The sequence below is a fragment of the Perca fluviatilis genome, chromosome 20 (genome assembly GCF_010015445.1).
Source record: "Perca fluviatilis chromosome 20, GENO_Pfluv_1.0, whole genome shotgun sequence".
NCBI classification, from domain to species: domain Eukaryota; kingdom Metazoa; phylum Chordata; class Actinopteri; order Perciformes; family Percidae; genus Perca; species Perca fluviatilis.
Genome location: NC_053131.1, coordinates 21,741,755 through 21,760,570, shown reverse-complemented (window position 1 = coordinate 21,760,570; position 18,816 = coordinate 21,741,755). Strand labels below are relative to the sequence as shown.

Below are 18,816 nucleotides of genomic sequence, written 5' to 3'. Positions count from 1 at the left end.
TCACATGGTAGGTGTAAACACTGCAAGCAAACCATCCAAACCACGTTCAACTCTCAATTGCTTTCTTTTACACAGATTTCTGGTGAGTCCAGCTTTAAAGCAAGTTACTAGAAGTCATCCTTTATTCATAGTGAGTTGCTACCCTATACATCTTTTTCACGGCACAGTGGGAAAATTTGGCATTGATGGGCTCGATAATATGTAAAGACTGGAATTGCTTCTGTACCTCTAAAGAGGCACTTCATTGGCCTCACTTGCATGTGGAAACAGACCTTTAGTTAATATAGTGCAACCAGGCAGATGATTCAGTTTGCCTGGCAGAGTTATCAGAGTTGTCTTTTCAAAAGGGGCCCTCTTTTATTGTGAGACTTGGGTGCTTTGTACACCAAGACCTTTTATTTACAACGTACCCAACTGATCAGATATGTTAGACCAGGCTCAAATGTTGTGGACTTAATACCACAAGCATTGTAGAGATTAGGTCAAAGTTAAAGGGGCCAAAGCTCAAAATCTCAATGCACCTCACGTGGTGCAGACATTCAATGGAATCTCTTACAGGAACAACAGCTTAAATTAACCTGCATCTTCTAAATACATATAACAACTACAGCGTTGTTAGGGTTAGGGGTAGGTAACTAATATACAACAAAACATGATACAATTTAGTATCGTACTTAATGAATCGGAAAATAAAATAATAAATTGTTTAAGGTTTTGAGGATGATAGAAGCACTTAAAAAGCAAGGTATAGTTCTATGTATTTATGAAGATATCTCCATTGGATAAATATCACCATCTAAAAGTGAACTGTCAACTGGAAGTAAGAGAAGAAGACATAATGGGCATGAAGATCATTTACAGCCCTGTTTGAATCTTAGAATTAACAAAACAACAGGTGCAACTGAGGACAATCAAAAACTGGATATCACCGTCTAAAAGTATTTTCATCCCTGGGTGAATCAGTTCTACACAAAACAAGCAAAGTATCTGATAAAGATCTGTATCTGGATGGCATATTGAAATCCTTTGAGGATGTAGTACAGCAATTCTGAATCCCTAGGTCCCAATTTTTTAGATCTTTGCAACTTCGCCATCTGTTTGTGGAGACATTTGGATCCAGTTCTTCAGCCTCGAAAGGCACCAGAATGTTTAGATAAGGTGTTGATGAACTTTGGAAAAGGTATTTTATGCTTATTAAGAACCTGGGGGATGGAGCCTGGTCAGCCCTCAAGAAGACATGGGAAAGAGATTTTAGCATTACACTGGAAGATGAGGAGTGGGACAGAATTGGTAGGAATATTAAAACTATGTCACGCGATGTAAAGGTGTGTCTCATGCAGTTTAAGATCATGAATCGCTTCTACCGGACAACCTCCAAATCCAGATGGCTGGAGTGGCGGAATTTGAAAGAAATGTCATACAAGAGGCTTGCTAGATTGAGTTTTTACACAGAAAAATGGGGAAAATACCTGAGATCTCTGGATGGGCCCTAGGAGGCTATACTGCAGAAAGGTGTATATAATGTACCTATGGTGTCAGTATTTATACATAATGTGGTTATTTGACAGTTGGCTGTCTATTCTGTTATTTTATGTATTGAATATTATGTATATGTATATTATTTCAACTTGTCAAGGAAGAGAGAAGGCGGAAAACGAATTTTAAAGGGAGGTGGTGACAGCTGATGGGGTGGGGGGGTCAGACAGGGAGGTGATGTGCTTATGTTGCGAGTTGAATGTTTTGTTTGTTTCAAATACGAATAAAAATGTTAATCACAAAAACAACAAGCAAAGTATATATATTTTGATTACTGTGACTGCTCACTCTGTTCATCTGGAAACTGTGAAAACTACATGTTTAAAAAAAAAAGTCAGATGGAGATCATATGCTTTGTTAATACCACTCGTATCTAGGTTACATTCTATGTTGAGTAGTCAGATGCTGCACATATGACTCAGCCTATTCTTTCTTAAGACAGTCAGATCTTGTTTCATGAAAACTATAAAAGATGCCCTTTCTGTCTCTCTGGTCAGAAGACACATTTTTTTTTCCTCTTGAGGTTTGTTATTATAATAACTTTAATCTTCAAACTATCAGTGTTTTTGTGCATTATTTTAGGTGTGTTTAAATGCTTACAGATAATTATTCTTTTTAAAGAGCTTTATTAAGTTTTTACAAATTACAATTTATAAACCTACATTTAAACATACAGTAGGCTACATGACATCCACGACAGCTCATATGCTAGAGACACCCTCTATTATGTTATTTTTAAGGATGTAAAACAGTCCATGTTTAGCTTTGTCTTATTCAAATTACACAAAACTAATCCCCGATAATAAAGCACATCTATGTAGTGCTTCAGTAAAATGCACATTTACATTTAGTGCTTCAGTAGGTTTATAAGCAGTGATCGCTTGCTGCAGAAGCTATTTAAAGGTCCTAAGGAGGCAAGTGTCTAACCATGAATGGTGAGTGGGGGAGGGCAGCCATAGTGAGCTAGGCCACCATCTGGCCTCATAATCATATGCTGGAAGCCGAGTTATTGTAGCACACTACCCTGCTGACAATAAGTGAACAGTGAAACAGCAAACTTTAGCGCAGTGTATGTTGGTCCTTACCACAACATATTTAAAGAGAACATCTACAGTATCTTCCATCAAAATTATTGCATATGTTTAAGGCTTCACGGATTTATTCATGACAATTTAATCAAATGTTGTTTCTAATATATGTATTTATAACTATACAACACATATTTAATTATGATCAATATAAGGCTGCTGTGTTTGCAACTTGTAGGAGATAACCATAGACTGTACGGAGATAACGGTATATTATGGTGGGCGCGTCCAAATCCGTGGGCTTATGGGACATGTAGTTCACATTCCGGTGCAAAGGGGGCTGAGTGTTGGCAAATTACTTCATTACCCACAAGGTCTTGTTTTGTTGCGCCTGCGCTGTTAATGTTTTCCCGTCCATGTGTAGGCGAATCACGTGTAGAGACCGTTGATCGTCATGTCTCTGCTGTAGCAAAGCTCCGTGCTAGATTTTATTATTTGCCTCCAGTTGTCGCTGCACTTTGTTTTGACAGCTGCTTGTTTTCTTTTCTCGTACCTGTTTACCGAAGAATGAGCGAAAACGATGACATCGAAGTCGACAGCGATGTATGTGGTTTAGTTTCCTCTAGGAGTAACGTTAGCTAGTCAAATTGTTAGCCAAACAGCAACGTTAACATTCATGCCAGCCTAACGTTACGCTATCTGATGGAGCTAACGTTAGCTAGCTAGCTGGGTTTCTTGGCTAACACTAGCTAGCTAGATTTTAAGACAAATAGGGAGTGAGCTATTTGAAACTAAGTGTTTTGGAGTGATAACTGGCTGACTGGCTTGTTAATGAAAGTCAAGCACATTAGTCAGGTGAATAAGTTGTGTGGTTTTACTGCGGTCAAGTGAGCCGTCGTTTGTGAAACCCAGTTAAACCAGCCATCGTTTGCCTTTGGTGGCTTATCTATCTGTGCAATTACGGTACAGGTGCTGGAAGTGGCCAAAAAGCACGTAACGTTAGACAGACTTGCTCACTGTATTATATTACGTTACACACCATTTGATGAAGAATTCTTGAAAATGTGTTAAAAGGTTTGATATATATTTTTAAAGAAATAAATATAAATTAGGCTTCACTGTAAAGACGCATTGTAACGCAAAGACAATTTCATTATCATTTTTACATATGATAACATCGTTTTAGTAATGTAATTCTACTGTACATTTCAGAGAAAATGAAAGGAAAAGTCACCTCTAAAGTCAATGCATTTTAATTCATAGAACATGCCTTCAAAGTTGAACATAAATATTTTTATCATAAATATTAAAACTACATTAAAATGCATTCAAATGTCGAGGATACTCCGATAAGATCTCTTTTGTCGTAGTTAAAAAAATAATGAGGGGATTTCCCATACATTACAATGCGTATGTACAGTGGAGGTGGATTTATATTTATTCAGATTTTTCAATATTGCTTCATTGGGTATGTGGAATGTGAGAGTTTATTGTAGCGTAACTTTTAACGTCCATCTTGGCCGCCTTAAGCAATGTTACTGTAATTGCATGAATACACGCGCAACAAAACCCAAGCGGTGGCTGTGCAAATAGGACCCTAGAGACGGCTGTGTTCATGTTTTCATGATTTTACGATTAGGGACATGCCAAGTTCATCTGTTATTTACCTGCAGCTTTCTGGACCTTTTAACAATATGTTCTACAACGAGAATCCAGTACTGCTGCAGGACTTCACACTGCATTTGAAACCTACTTGCAACATGAAAAAACACACAGTACATGCTAATTTAAATTCCCCATGGTTTACAAACCAGCTGCATTTAATTGCACATAAATGCGCTGTGGTGTTGTAATTGAGTATGCATATGAAAGCATGTCAGATCCTCAATCTGGTCACATATTTGTCAGAGCCTCTTGCAGCTACATTTAAAATGTGTATAGCAATTGCCCCCATGAAAAATCTTATCCAATACTATATTTCTGCTGTTTCTATACATTTTTACATTTTTGTGTTTGACCTGGCAAATTGTTCAAATGACTGTGTGATAACTATAAGATCAAGATATGCATTCAAGTCTATTTGCTTCATTCAGCCATATTATGGTGTGAGAAGTTTCCACGCCAACTAGCGTGTCTTAAATATTTGGCAGACGTTGCACAAATCTATGCCAAGTCATTGTCTATTGCCAATCAAGCCTACAGGAGAGTACTCCTGCACCAGATAAGCATGTATTTTATTTAGCTTTGAACAAAATTGAGTTCCTGTGAAGGACAATTGTTAGACAAGGTGTGAAGACTCCCAGGATCAGGATATGCTGGTCCAACCCTTTTAGTGACTGAAAGCAAACAGCATGTCTTCAGTTGAGACTCTGTAAACAGATCCGCTCCTTGTAAACATTATACTCGCACCACAGGTTCCAGCTTTATGATGGCAGGAAAAATTTGATTTACACATGTACACACAAGGACCCTGTGAAAGATAAGACAACTTATTCTACTTCTTTGCAGTTTAAATCTGCAGCATTTGCATACTGCAGCTTTAAATGGCTCCCTGTCTTAAAAAAATCACATGGTAATTAAGTAACAAACTTTCTCGTGACTTCCTTGGTTTTATCTTGTGTGTTTTTGAATATATGACCTGCATTGTAAATATAAACTTTGCCTGTCCCTTTGCAGGCAGACAAGCGAGCCCATCACAATGCGCTTGAGCGCAAACGCAGGGACCACATTAAAGACAGCTTTCACGGTTTACGAGATTCCGTGCCTGCTTTACAAGGGGAGAAGGTGAGAGGAAAATATATGCATTTTCTACATTCTATAACTCTACCAGCAAAGATATTGAATCTTTTTTAAGGTAAGACTTATGTCAGCTGTCTATCTTGGGGCGCAGCAACCTTGTTCACATAAAGAGCCACGTTTAGATTTTCTTGTCAGTGTGACCATCCATCCATCCATCTACATTAATGCTTGCTTGATATTGGCATAAGCCTGAGCTGCATGTCCTTATGAGGGAAGAAAACAAGCCAAAAAGTGTATTAAGTTGGTCACATGCAAAGCACCTTTGTAACACATGAGAGAGCTGTAGGTTGTCATCTTGCACTGCTGTGCTTTCGGACTGTTTTCACAGCTCTGCAAATGTGGTCGCCCACATTGGTAAAGTCTGCAGCTGATCAGCTGCATTTCCAAGTTCATTATATTCATACAACTTATCAGACCTTATTACAGTTTGTAAAAAAAATCATAATCAAAATTATTTTGGTCAAAAAAAAAACAAATCCTGATTATTATAGATATAGATAAATTTGACAAATGTGTCATAAATTGTGTCATTCAGAACACAAGGCAAAATAGGATTTTACTTGCAAATTGTAATGTACAAAGTAATTGTTTTTCTCGATTACATCGTTTTTGTGATCGCTTATCAAAATTCGATTCGACAGCTCTAGTTTGTACCCATCGACGTCTAATGCTGTTTTAAAAGATGGCTTTCCCAAGCAAAGCCATCCATGTGTCAGACATGTCCAAATGATGCGATTTGAGATTGTCCATTTTAGGTCCTCATTGTACTTTTACAGACTGGAAGGCGACAGCTCTATACTCTTTTAGCATCTTAGTCTACCTAACCAAGAGAGATATGTTTGTATTTACAGTCCATTTCATCAGTCATTTCATCATTCAATTAAATCCAAGTGCAGCAGCCACTGGTATTCAGTATGCATGTGTGATGGTACTCCAACATGAAGAAAATTTGTGTTTTTGTGCTAGGTCATTCTACATTTTTTTTTCTTCAATGTTCTAAATGTGCTTAAGGTTGCTGACCTTTAGAACAGTCTTGTTATTTTACTCTTATTTTGTATTCCAGATTAAAAAACTAATTGCAACATACATGTATAACACTGTGATCACTGCATAACTGTTTTGGCACAATTAATGTTGTTCTGCCTGAACAAACAGACACTGCAGCTTTTTTCCCACGGCTCTCTGAAATTTGTGCTGACAGAGTTCTGTCAAACAGGCTTCCCGAGCACAGATTCTAGACAAAGCCACCGAGTACATCCAGTACATGAGGCGAAAAAACCATACCCACCAGCAAGACATTGATGACTTAAAGAAGCAGAATGCACTGTTGGAGCAGCAGGGTAAGTGAAAGACTTGCACGTTTTTGTTCTTCTTCTTTTTACGATGAAGTGTGATGTAGTCTTTTAGTTGCAATATGCGATATATGATGAGATCTCCTGCAGTCTTTGTCTCTCTGTCTGTGGGTACTGCAGTTCGTGCACTGGAGAAGGCGAAGGGGAACACTCAGCTCCAGACAAACTACTCTTCTGACAGCAGCTTGTACACAAACCGCAAAGGCAGTGCGGTGTCCGCCTTTGACGGCGGGTCCGACTCCAGCTCTGAATCGGAGCCGGACGAGCCGCCCAACAGAAAGAAGTTGCGCGTGGAGCCCAGCTAGACTCGGGTCGCCCCCCTCTCCCCGGTTCTCCAAACAGACTTTTTGCCCACCAGCCCCAACTCCTCTCACCTGTCCACACTCAGTCCTGCATTCTAACGCCAGTCCAGAAGACAAGGAGGAGACTGTGTGAGAGAGGTGCTATTATGTATAAAACGCTTCTACCTTCCTTTTTTCTCCTGGTAAGCATCCTGTCACTCCGTTCGTGGCCCAGCAACAACTTTTTAAGACCCCCAAAGTGAGGCAGCTCTGCAGTTTTGAAGGACTCTATGCTTATTTTTTTTTTTTAAACCTCATGATAACCATTCATAATCAAATGTGGAGACAAGGTATGACGCTTTAGTAAAGCTACACAAAAGATATAGATTTTTCTTTTTCTTCACTCATGGTTGTTTTGGACAACCTCTCTGCAATCTGTTGGGGTTGTGAGACTTTTTCGACCTTTGACAAAATGGTAATTAGGGATAGTTTACCTTTTTAATATTCATACTTTTCCAGAAAAGAATGTGAAGTTGCTTTTGAAAAGAAAATGTCTGTTATGCAAGATGCAACCCTCCTTATTCAGTGTAGGTGGCTGAAGTTTTTGTCTTTGAAAATGTTTGTATAATCAAATGAATCCCTCTATTTATAGTGACTCGCCGAAATTGATTTCCTACCCCCATGTCTGGTCTCCCTTATGTTTGGCTAGAGATTTTCCAGAGAGCACAGGAGGATGAACAAGTTGACCTACTGTTTTAGTGGATTTTCCACAGGCTCAACTATTTATTTTCCTCTATTTTTATTATCAGATAAAATGTAGGTATACAAAAAAAATCCCCTAATGGATACTGAATGTTAGGCAATGCAGTTAAAGGGCGGTGACCTTTTATTTTTGTTAATGAAAGTCCATTTCAGTGTGTAGTAAATAACACTGTATACTCTTTAATGGTGTCAGTTCTGCAAAGAAAAGCCTTCCCTTGAAATATTTGCCTGTGCTGGGAACATTTGTCTTTCTTTCTTTCTTTTCTTTTTGCAGAGGTAAATTAGTGTGTATGTAATCAATATTTGTTTGTTCCATTCCATGGAAATTACAGGTATGTTGTACATACTGCCAACGGTTGTCTTGCAAGTTAAGGCAAACCTTTATTATGAGACTATAAATAAAACTATTTTATCCTTTTGGGATGTATTTGTGACTCAACATGTTTTTAATAACATCTTATGATAGCTTTTGTACATTAAGATTCCTAAATGACTACTTTATTTACGTGTTTGGGGTTGGAGGGAAACAGCTGAGGGAACTCATTTCCAATACCAGTTAATGAAATAATCTGATGTTTGATTACATTTTAGAAACTGCTAATAGAATCAAAGCAATCAAGAGTGATAATTTAGTGAACTATTGTAGGATATTGCATTTTTTTAGATTTATATATTTGAATTGTGGTGGCAGGGTTACAAAGACAATTCTGATTTCTCACTCAGGAGACGGGTGCAGGTACTAATGCTACTATTGAGGACAATGACGTCATATCCTCCAATGGGGCATTGCATTAAATCAAGAATAGTCAGGGACTTTGTTGATTATTTTTAAAGCCTGATTCTGCAGTTATAGTCTACACATTTTAAGATATTTTTTTAATTCAAATATAAGATTAAATAAAAAAATTGTCATGAATTAAGGATTTAATATTCTCCACTAACATTACGTTTGGTGTCAGAATGTTCTGACACCAGGTAGGCTACCTGACAGAGAACGTGTAAAATCATGTCTTCCTCTGATGTAGAAGTAGCTAGCCTAGCCTCTCTAAGTCAGTATTAGGCAACAGTGGAGTTGCATATTAAGGTGTTTGGGGGGTCCTTCTTTAAGTCATTTAGGGTTACAATTTGGTTTTGGAGAATACTACAACCAGCAATTCCACGGCCCCTTCCAAACAGGCACATTTTCAACGGGCACTGTAGGCCTACTAGTTTGTTAAAAAAAAAAAAAAATGATTTTGGGATCAGCCCAGTGTGATTGTCCAAGTTCACGCTCCCACAGCAAGAAGCAGCCTCTTCAAGGATGCAGGTTGTATGCTGCCTTCTGGGACAGTAGGTAATGTTTTAGAACACAGCAGCCTGTCGCACCAGCTGGCACCAGCTTGTGTAAATTCTCTTAAATTAGGGTGTAATGTCCCAGCGATACGTTGAAATTACGGGAAGTTCAAATGTATTTTTTTACGCAGTGAAAAGAGTACTAAGGCCAGAACAAAACATAAAGCAAAGGTGATGCATTTATCCCATTGTGTTTAAATACACGCTAAACTCTAACCGAAACACAAAATTCCCTGCTATATTTCTAGGAATATTTCTAGGAAAAAAACTGATCAAACAACCCGCTTTGTAAAATAGTGCGAATTGTTGCGAGTTCTTCTAAATGACTAATTTACAAATCCCGAGTATAGAAGTACGATTGTCCGAGGGACCCTGGAGGCAGCACACTGCAGTGAGCCAAAGCTACATGGAAGAGTCATGTTTTCTTCTACATTTTAGGTTTTTGGTCATGGCTAAACAGTACGACTTTTTGTTCAGGTTGCTCATGCTCGGAGACTCGGGGGTTGGGAAGACGTGCGTGTTGCGAAGGTTCACAGAAAGTGAATTTGATCCTTCACATATTTCCACCATCGGTAAGCCATCCAACAAGTTTTCAGTGACGCCTGTTTCCAAACTCCCATGGCTTCATGTTAGCTGCAGATTGAACCGGATAAACATCGGTGGATACCTTTTTACAGAATGAATGTCGAGATGGCAACTTTTTAACTAAACTTTCTAAAACAGTTAGACCCTATAATTTTCAAAATGTGTAAGCTGGCCTACTTGGCTAGTAGGATTAAGTTAGTACAAAGTGCCTCAGGTCTTAACAGCCCTGAAACTGACTGAAAATGTCTTAAGAAAGCTACACAGATCCTAAAATATTACATTTTCTAACAAAGATATGTCCCTAAAGAAAGAAAGAAAGAAAGAAAGAAAGAAAGGGCCATACCTCTCATACATCCTTTAGTTAATAAAGGATGTAAGAGAGGTCTGAAAAAGCTGTTAACTGTCACAGTAACAATGGAAAGGAATGTCAACATCAAAGTGTTTTTATCCTGTTTATTATTCAGAAAATGGTACTTGTAGATTGATATGCACATTAGTGCTTCATATCACTGCTGCCTCTTTTCCTGACTGTTTGATAAACGAATGACTTGGAGGAAAATTGTGTGGCAGTTTTACACTAAGAGTAAAGCAAAGAAAAACGTTCATTGTAGGCTATATAGTTAGTTGGGACTGTAAGAGAAAGTGCTGTAGTGTAGAGTGAGTTCAGGTTAACAGGTTTGTGAACTGCAAGCCGGAGAGCTGATTTGAGGAGAGCTTTACATGGGATTAAAGCCAGTTATTTGAGAAAGTGCATGGTAAGTAAATTCTCATTGCATAAAGATCCCTGATGTCATAATTATTGGTTACATTGGACAGCTTCCCTCTTCCCTTTAATTATATTAAATAAACAAACACAAGGGAAGCAAGAATGTGACATTAATATGCAAGCTTGTGTCAGTGGTAAGGTGGTAAAAAGGCTTTGTGGTCCACAAGAATCCATGTTTTAAAGGTGAAACACACCATAAATGAACACACCGTAAAATAGTGATTTATTCTTTAGTATTGTATTAAATACATTTGAATTTCAACTAGTCTCTCCTCAAGCCAAATATTAGTCTCATCTTATCTCATCAACAGTGACTAAAGGAACACGATTACAATTTTTATATAATTTTACTGGGATGTAGATTAGAAGGCACATTTTCTGATTCACTAAAGCCTTAACGTTCAAATCAATCACATTTGAATATAATGTGTCAAACAGAAATTCTGCCAGCCAACGGAGTCTTTGACTATTTATGTATCCTTCATAGCGGAACTTGAAAAGGAATTACAAAAACGGGTGTATAGGGGCGGCTGTGGCTCATGTGGTAAGAGCTGTTGCTTACCAATCAATCGGAAGGTTGGTGGTTCGATCCCTTGCCCTTCAGTTCCATGTCAAAGTGTCCTTGGGCAAGGCACTGAACCCCGAATTGCTCTCAATGCTGCGCCATCTGTGTGTAAATGTGTGTGAATGTTTATCTGATAAACAGGAGCCACCTTGTATGGCAGGCTTGGCCACCAGTGTATGAATGTGTGTGATTGGTTCCTGTACTATGTGACAGTGCTTTGAGTAGTCGTTAAGACTAGAAAGGTGCTATATAAATACAGTCCATTTAGTATAGTGAAGCTGAAATGATTAGCCAACTAATTGATTAGTCCATTGACAGGAAATGAATCTGCACTGTCATGGCTCACATGGACACATGAATAGAACAGTGCTAATGTTATGAACATGCTTTTCCTATCAATTAACTGTATAATCAGGAAAATAATCAGATGAATCATTATTGAAAATAATATGCCAGTGGCCGGGTTGGCTCAGTGGGTAGAGCAGGCACACATATACTGAGAGACTTATGCCTCGACGCAGAGGTCCAGGGTTTGAGTCCGACCTGTGACGATTTCCTGCATGACTTCCCCCTCTCTCTCCCCTTTCTCACCTAGCTGTCCTATCAAATTAAAGGTGGAAAAGCCCAAAAAAATAATCTGAAAGAAAATAATATACCACATAGTATATTTAGCACTGTACTACAGTATATACATTTTAAACATCTAATATACACAGTATGTAGCATGAACAATGAAACTGAGTTTTCAGAGTGGGCTCGGCATACAAATTAAACTAAAATTGATTTAAGAAGATAAACAGGTTGGCAGCTGGTGCTATTCTGTCACATTTCTTAACTCTCTCGTTAAGAAGTTTCTTAACTCTACTGCTTTACCCAGCAGTAAAAACACACAGCTGCAGCTCACATCAGTTGCAACCCCCTTGTGGAGACACAGTGATTTAAAAGCTGACACTATGCAGTGCTTGAGATACTATTCATTAGGGATAATAGTGTCTCTGAGCAAGACTCATTAAGTGCTTACAAACACACAATAGCCCATGGAAAATAGCACAAAGCAGGATTTTTGCATCAATTTGTCACAGTTGCATAAGTGATTCCAGTTTGACCTTGTTAAGGTGTTTGCAGTAGCATCACAAATTGCTTCTGTTATGTGTTGTTGACTCTGCTTTTCTGTGGAATTAAATGTAATTTTCTTCTTTCTTTTTTTTTGTTGTTGGCAGGAGTAGATTTTAAAATGAAAACACTAGAACTAGATGGAATCAGGGTGCGAGTACAGATATGGTAAGTTATGTATGATTTAATTGCATTCTCAGTATGCTGACGTGCATATTGTGTGATCTTCTTCTGCTGGGTTTGGCCGTCTGTGCAGGGACACGGCAGGTCAGGAACGTTATCACACCATCACCAAACAGTACTACAGGCGTGCACAGGTGATCCCTCCATATGAACAACAAGTTACCTTCATGGGTTACTGTAGCATTCATTGTTTAATCCTTCTTCGTTGATTCTTGTCCAGGGTATCATCTTTGTATACGACATCACAAGCGAGTCATCCTTTCAGCACCTAGTGAAGTGGGCCAGTGATGTGGATGAAGTAAGGCGATAAGCACTCTCATTTCACTCCCTTGGCCTTCACACTGACCCAGTATTTGTACCAACTCTCAGTGCACTGCTGAGGCTTGCTGCACACCCAGTGGCTTAGTGTGAGTGACAAGATGATGAAGTCCCTTATCTCTTTGCTGTCTGTCTTGACTTTTGTTTTTTGTGTTGTTGTGTTTTGCAGTATGCCCAAGACAAGGTGCAAAGGATCTTGGTAGGAAACAAGTGTGATGAGGAGCTCAGGAGGCAGGTGACAAAGGACCAAGGAAACAAGGTTTGATTCAACCTTGTTTTATTAGTTTTTTTAAGTAGTCTTTTTTTTTTTTTTTTTACATGTAACTTACTTAATAACATAATATAACTTCATAAGTGATGTTTTAGATATACAAAAAGATCCTAAAGTACCCAGTAGTCATTGTTTCAAGTTTTTCTGCTTTACATTGAGTTATATAAGGTGACCAGGATTAAATGGTAAGCAGACATTCCTAAAGGATACACCGCTAAATCTAACAGCTTTGTTTATTAGTTTGGCAATTATTTCACAAACTATGGTACATAAATACTGTGTTAATAGAGCTTTCATGACCACTTACTTTGCTTACACAGAATGTGAGTTCTTCTTAAACATTTTTCCAAAGTGGACCCAGCACATCAGCTCATTTGTATGAATAATTCATTAAAAACAAATTGATAGGCCAGTTAATAACAACTTTCATCCAGTCTCCTAAATCCTGTGTTTGTTTACTTGCGGATAAAACTGACCATGGCTATTAAAATACCTTTTGTTGTACTTTATAACCGTATCCACCGGGACAATGCAGCTAGCAGAAACCTATGGGATGGAGTTCTTTGAGACCAGCGCCTTCAACAGCATGAACATCTGTGAGGTAGGAGTGCATCTCCAAAGAAACTGTGTGTCACATTAGAAATGTGACTTACATACTGCAGGGAACTTACCTGCTAAATTCTTATTTATTATCTTACATATTTATTTTTCACTTCCTCCTTCCTTTAGTCCTTCACTCGCGTGACAGAACTGGTGCTGCAGGCTCACAAGAGAGACATGGACAACTTGTTGGGATCCCTGGATGATTATCTGGAGAAGGCCGTTTTGGAAGAAGAGGAGAGTGAAGGCACCGACAACAACGCTCACAAGACCTGCATCTGTTAGAAAGAGGGCCATCACTGTACCATGGCTCATACTGTAGCTAAAGACATTTGTTCCCCACTGTGACTTGACCCAGCCCGCCTCCGCTTTCTTCATAGATACTGTGACCTGTTGGCCAGGTTTCACTTTTCATATGTCAGTGCAGTGGTAGATGCAGTTAGCAGCAGCAACTAGCAGAGGGCCCATTCTGTTGCATGATCACTGAACCCTGTAGCCAGTGAAGAGTATGCATACAGTGCATGAAGGTAGCTCCATTTGCTCCAGTAAAACTATCAATGCACACTCTCTTTACATGTTCCCTGGTAAAATGCACTATATACATCTACAAATAGGTGACCTGTGGATCCATATAAAAGAAATCAGTTTATTAAGTTGCAAAAGAGTATATTTGCTACGACAAGGCAGCCAGAGGACAGAGTTGAATTATTTACTTCTCGAAACTCAAACCAGGGCGGATTCTTTTACACAATGGGCTTATTTCGTCTAGGGAGACAGTGTTTTGCCATGTCCAATTACCTTTCTGAATGCAGTGCATGTTTGTTTACCATTCTGAATGTATATGTATTTGTATTATGAACGTGACTGGCATTGCCTACTGTATGTTATGCATTTAAGCAGTGCTACTGCTGCTTAGGGGTCTGCTGAGGTGCCACGGATATGTAATTTTAATGTTACGTATGAAACTCAAGGATGTTGCAAAAAATCTTGCTATGTGTAAGTTAATAAATTCCAATTGCCTATATTTAAAACAAATTAATTGGATATCTGAGCCTTGCTGAGTCACACAATTTTGGATTGAGAGTAAAGTTAGGTCCACGGGGAGTTAAGATGGGTTCATTTATTTTTCATCACCTGCTGCGTGTGCACGTTAAATCTTTGATGACTGAGAAAACTGATACATACAACTGCGAATACATCCCATAATACCATTTGACCATGTCATGACAGTAGCCTACATACTCAAGATACGACTCACATTTTAAAAGAATTCCAATGACGGCACCTTTTTAGGTTCAGGGAAATTCTAAATGTCAACCCTTTTCTAAGCTTATCCAAAATAGGATAGCACATTGTAAATCACGCAAAACCTACTTCATGTAGGCCTACTTGTGTTGTGTGGTGTCACAATCAGTTACATCAATCTGCTCCATCTGAAACTTGTAAAAGAGCGTTGTATGTCAGGAGAGGATCAGTTTCTTGCAGAGCCATTTGACACCCACGAAAGGCAGCGAGTCAGGTGACCAAGCGGTTGGATGCAGTCACACGTTGGGATCCCGTCTGCCTCCAGTGAGGAATCACAGGAGTCGAGATGACGTTCATCGCCAAGACCTTCTACGACCTGAGAGCCACCACGCTGGAAGGAGACTCGGTGGATTTCAACGTGTTTCGGGGCCGGGTGGTCCTGATAGAGAATGTGGCCTCGCTCTGAGGCACCACCACCCGGGACTTCAGTGAGCTCAACCAGCTTCAGAGCAAGTACCCTCATCGGCTGGTGGTCCTGGGTTTTCCCTGTAACCAGTTCGGCTATCAGGTGAGTTGAGCAGCATGGTTTCCTCAGGCAATTTGTTATGACTCTGCAATATCTGCTCTTGATATAAGCCTAAAATCTCATACATGTATACAGATGATGGTTTTGTTTAGTCATGCGAAATATAGCAGTTCACCTGTTTATACAAACCTTCACCCAATTAAGGGCTTCCTCTGGATAGACGATAAAAACATGTTTTCCATAGTTGGAGCTACACCTGAATTCCAGATATTTAAAGCCAATTTCATCTTTCTGACTATATCATATATAAATATATATTTACGTTTGGAAATGAACCATGTTTGCTTTACCCAGTGAGAATGTCGGCCATTATATTTATAAAATAGTTCAAAAGAACAGCATGATCGCATAGTGTGAAAACAGTAGCTGGTACTTCAGCTTTGATACTAGGCTATTAGATTTTAAGTATCTGCTGACACTCTTATAGCGGGGGGGTTGTTTGCTACAGTGTAATCAGCTTGATTCATGATATCATTTTCACAATATGAAACTGTTTCGCAGGAGAACTGCAACAATGGTGAGATCTTGAGTTCCCTGCAGCATGTGCGTCCAGGCAGCGGCTTTCAGCCCAGCTTTACCATCTTTGAGAAGTGTGTTGTCAACGGGACAAACACACATCCAGTCTTTGCCTATCTTAAAGACAAGCTCCCCTATCCCGATGATGACCCCACCTCCCTCATGCAGGACCCCAAATTTCTGGTTTGGAGTCCCATCAGCAGGACGGACATCTCTTGGAACTTTGAGAAATTCCTCATCGGGCCAGAGGGAGAGCCCTTTAAAAGATACAGCAAAATGTTTCCCACCATTGACATAGAGCCTGACATTCAAAGACTGTTGAGATTAACCAAGACCTAAGAATAGCCTCCACCTCTTAATGACTTCTCATCCATCACAGTCAAAGCTAATATGCTGTGCTCCACACTTTTAAGCCTTATTAAATGAGGGTGGTATTCTTAAAAGCTAAGGGAATATTATCTGAGGCCTTATAAGTGCTTAAGAGTAGTGGAGGAATCAATTCAATCTATGTAAAAATTAATTTTACAGTACAAATGTGGGTATACTTCATAGAAATGATCACTTCTAAAGCCAGGTATTTTCTTATGCATGTCCTTTTGTTTCTTGTCCTGTGCTAGCCTGGCCAGCAGATGGTACTGCAGATTTGATCATACAAAAAGATAACTTGTGTTCATGCTTTTATGAATTAACATTCATCACACACACACACACACTCACAACATGTTTGCACTGGAATAAAACACTAAATATTCTCTCTCACTGATGCATCTTCTTTTAATTGGACCAGTGAGGCACTTGCTATAAAGATGTGTGCCTCTGATAAAAAAGAAAAGGTTGACAAAAATAGATGTCATTTCTGAAACAGGGTAGGCATACTAATGATGCTTAAAATATAGTGGGGAGGATGTGGAATTAGGATACATGTTGTCATTGCACATTAAAACGCTCACAGGCCATTCCTCTGCATTATGCATCCTCTAGCCTGCTGATTCGTTCTTTATTTGTTGAGATCTCTTTCCACCAATTCACAGGATCTAAATTTCCAACTAAGACATGCTGACACCATGGCTGATACCAGTAGCCTACAGCTGCAGGAATGATTTACTACTGCAGTGGCATTTAAAGACAAGTCCTAATTCGTGCATATAGGAGAGCATCGCACTGCCACTGTCTAATGTTCTAATGTTTAATTTCCTATGCACAGTGCGCATTGTTTGCAAGGTCTGCAGATTAGCAGTGGGTTTTCTGCACATCCGCTCACATCGACATCGGCTGATGATGTCAGAGCTACAGGCTGCACAGGCCGGGCAGTGCCCTAATGTCTTTGGCAGGTTGCTGCGGGGACAACAGCGAAACACTCAGTCACCAGACACTGTTGTATTTCCGTTTGTAGACAGCCTGTATCACTGTCTTTGCATATCACATTTAAATATTGGTGGTGTTGTAAAGAACATTTGATTAATGTATTTCCCACAGGCTTGCTGGCAGGCGGTTGACAATCAGGTAAGCAATGTTGCCTATTAGAAGCAGCAAATATTGGAGGAAGAATACCAGGGACCTCTCCTCCGCCCTCTGCACCGCTGCACACAGTTTGCAGAAAAATACCACCAAAGATCGTTTATGTTGAAGTGATGTGAGAATCACTCAATGTATTTCTCACCAAATAATGAATAATTATAATAATAGAATACAACTCATCACATATAAATTTGTATCAAATGGCAAACAAATTCTAACTTCATCTCTTGAAAATACTTGCATAAATGTGCATGTGTATTGCTCCATTTGGCACTGTATGGCACTGTAAAAGTTCATCTTAAGACAGCTTTAGAAACTGCTTTGAATGTTCTCTCAATTCTTTCAACAAACATGACATGTTTTTAACAGGCGATTTGCAACAGTAAGCCTAGATCAAAGGTTGCTGGGTTAAATGGGTCTTGCACTGGAGATGTGTGTGACTACATTTCATTATTAGTAGAAATTTGACCAAACTTAAACATAGTAAAACATAAAAAGGTGTGTAACTGGACCTACAAAGAAAAGGATGTAAGTAAAGGTTTGGAGTAAAAAGAGTTTACATCCTATGTTTTTAACGCAGAGTGAGAGCTCTTCGTTTTCCCTCCCCTCCGTCTACCCACTACAGGTGAGCACTGTTGCCACGGAAACGTTTGCTTTCCCCACGAAGCTTTCTCGCGAGACTCCGGGAGAGAGAGAGATAGAGAGAGAGAGAGAGAGAGAGAGAGAGAGAGAGAGAGAGAGAGGGGAGGCTGCCTGAATGATCTCATCCTTCCAGCAGCTGCATAGCGCAGCGAGGCAAACCCGTAACTTTCTATCAAACTTCAAAGTTGCCTTTCTGAGGACGACACCGGGCATTTTCGGTTTAAACCGGAGCAAACACGTTTCCCGAGAAGGTAAGAAAGAGCGCTACGCAGTTTGTGTTTTGGACTTAAAGGACCTTGTTACGAGTTGAAACAAAAGGAGGAAAACCCGCTTCGTAGTGTGTGACATCCAAAAGCTTGAGTCAGAAAGGAGAAAAGGTGAGCCGGGGAACGTGATGCTAGTCATGTGCGGGGTGTTGTTCGTGGTACAAGGTGCCTAACGTTACACACAACATCTGTCGGCTGTCCGTGAACGACAAAGCACATCTTTGTGCTGTGTCAAGGTGCAGTGTGGAGCCAGTGCGCAGTCAGTGCCAGTGCTTTTTATTTTAACTAATGGGGTTGGTGGTAGACGAAATAGACTCGGTAAGAAACCTTTCTACCAGACTATCACTGAGGCTGTCAAAATATAGCCTATGTACCCGCGTCGTCGTTGTGTATGTCAAGGGCATTCTTAGCACTGCTTTGGGGAGACGATTTACAGGTGGCATCGTGCACACTACATATATCTCCTTGTGTAACTGTCACCACCCGGTAATCAGTATGGTGTACCCCGTGTTTCATGCAGGTGATCTCCTTGTGCCACATCTGGCCTGGGAG

The 18,816-nt window shown here is 39.6% G+C and overlaps 4 protein-coding genes across 9 annotated transcripts in view; all 4 read left to right on the top strand.

The window, feature by feature from the left end:
* Positions 1-2,975: 2,975 nt before the first annotated feature.
* Positions 2,976-8,185, top strand: LOC120549141 (protein max-like). 4 transcript variants are annotated; one of them, XM_039785798.1, is made up of 4 exons: positions 2,976-3,167; positions 5,241-5,348; positions 6,580-6,703; positions 6,806-8,185. In XM_039785798.1, the coding sequence occupies exons 1-4, from the start codon at positions 3,132-3,134 to the stop codon at positions 7,018-7,020; spliced, it is 483 nt and encodes a 160-aa protein (XP_039641732.1). In that variant the 5' UTR covers positions 2,976-3,131; the 3' UTR covers positions 7,021-8,185. The 4 variants fall into 4 exon arrangements, with proteins under 4 accessions (XP_039641732.1, XP_039641731.1, XP_039641734.1 ...); XM_039785797.1 differs by having other exon boundaries at positions 2,977-3,167; positions 6,565-6,703; XM_039785800.1 differs by having other exon boundaries at positions 2,978-3,167; positions 6,836-8,185.
* A 787-nt stretch (positions 8,186-8,972) lies between these two features.
* On the top strand, positions 8,973-14,526 carry LOC120549833 (ras-related protein Rab-15-like). Of its 3 annotated transcripts, none has more exons than XM_039787007.1 (8): positions 8,973-9,091; positions 9,568-9,662; positions 12,227-12,287; positions 12,376-12,436; positions 12,523-12,600; positions 12,790-12,879; positions 13,427-13,492; positions 13,621-14,526. In XM_039787007.1, the coding sequence occupies exons 1-8, from the start codon at positions 8,988-8,990 to the stop codon at positions 13,774-13,776; spliced, it is 711 nt and encodes a 236-aa protein (XP_039642941.1). In that variant the 5' UTR covers positions 8,973-8,987; the 3' UTR covers positions 13,777-14,526. The 3 variants fall into 3 exon arrangements, with proteins under 3 accessions (XP_039642941.1, XP_039642940.1, XP_039642942.1); XM_039787008.1 differs by lacking the exon at positions 8,973-9,091 and adding an exon at positions 9,450-9,481; XM_039787006.1 differs by lacking the exon at positions 8,973-9,091 and having other exon boundaries at positions 9,398-9,662.
* A 107-nt stretch (positions 14,527-14,633) lies between these two features.
* On the top strand, positions 14,634-16,590 carry gpx2 (glutathione peroxidase 2). Its single transcript, XM_039787009.1, has 2 exons — positions 14,634-15,304; positions 15,824-16,590. Exons 1-2 carry the CDS (start codon positions 15,083-15,085, stop codon positions 16,175-16,177), a joined length of 576 nt encoding a protein of 191 aa, XP_039642943.1. The 5' UTR covers positions 14,634-15,082; the 3' UTR covers positions 16,178-16,590.
* A 1,500-nt stretch (positions 16,591-18,090) lies between these two features.
* The window catches only part of LOC120548930 (signal-induced proliferation-associated 1-like protein 1), a 37,688-nt gene continuing 36,962 nt past the window's right edge, over positions 18,091-18,816 (top strand). Inside the window, exon 1 of the mRNA XM_039785435.1 lies at positions 18,091-18,249. The gene's annotated coding sequence lies outside the window, so the exon portion shown is untranslated. The remainder of the gene's footprint in view (positions 18,250-18,816) is intronic.

Coding starts and splice junctions, on each gene's coding strand:
- LOC120549141 (XM_039785797.1), top strand. CDS start 3,132: ATGAGCGAAAACGATGACATCGAAGTCGACAGCGAT. Junction 3,168..5,240: donor ACATCGAAGTCGACAGCGAT/GTATGTGGTTTA, acceptor GTCCCTTTGCAG/GCAGACAAGCGAGCCCATCA. Junction 6,704..6,805: donor TGCACTGTTGGAGCAGCAGG/GTAAGTGAAAGA, acceptor GATCTCCTGCAG/TCTTTGTCTCTCTGTCTGTG.
- LOC120549833 (XM_039787006.1), top strand. CDS start 9,413: ATGACTAATTTACAAATCCCGAGTATAGAAGTACGATTGTCCGAGGGA. Junction 9,663..12,226: donor TTCACATATTTCCACCATCG/GTAAGCCATCCA, acceptor TGTTGTTGGCAG/GAGTAGATTTTAAAATGAAA. Junction 12,288..12,375: donor AGGGTGCGAGTACAGATATG/GTAAGTTATGTA, acceptor CCGTCTGTGCAG/GGACACGGCAGGTCAGGAAC.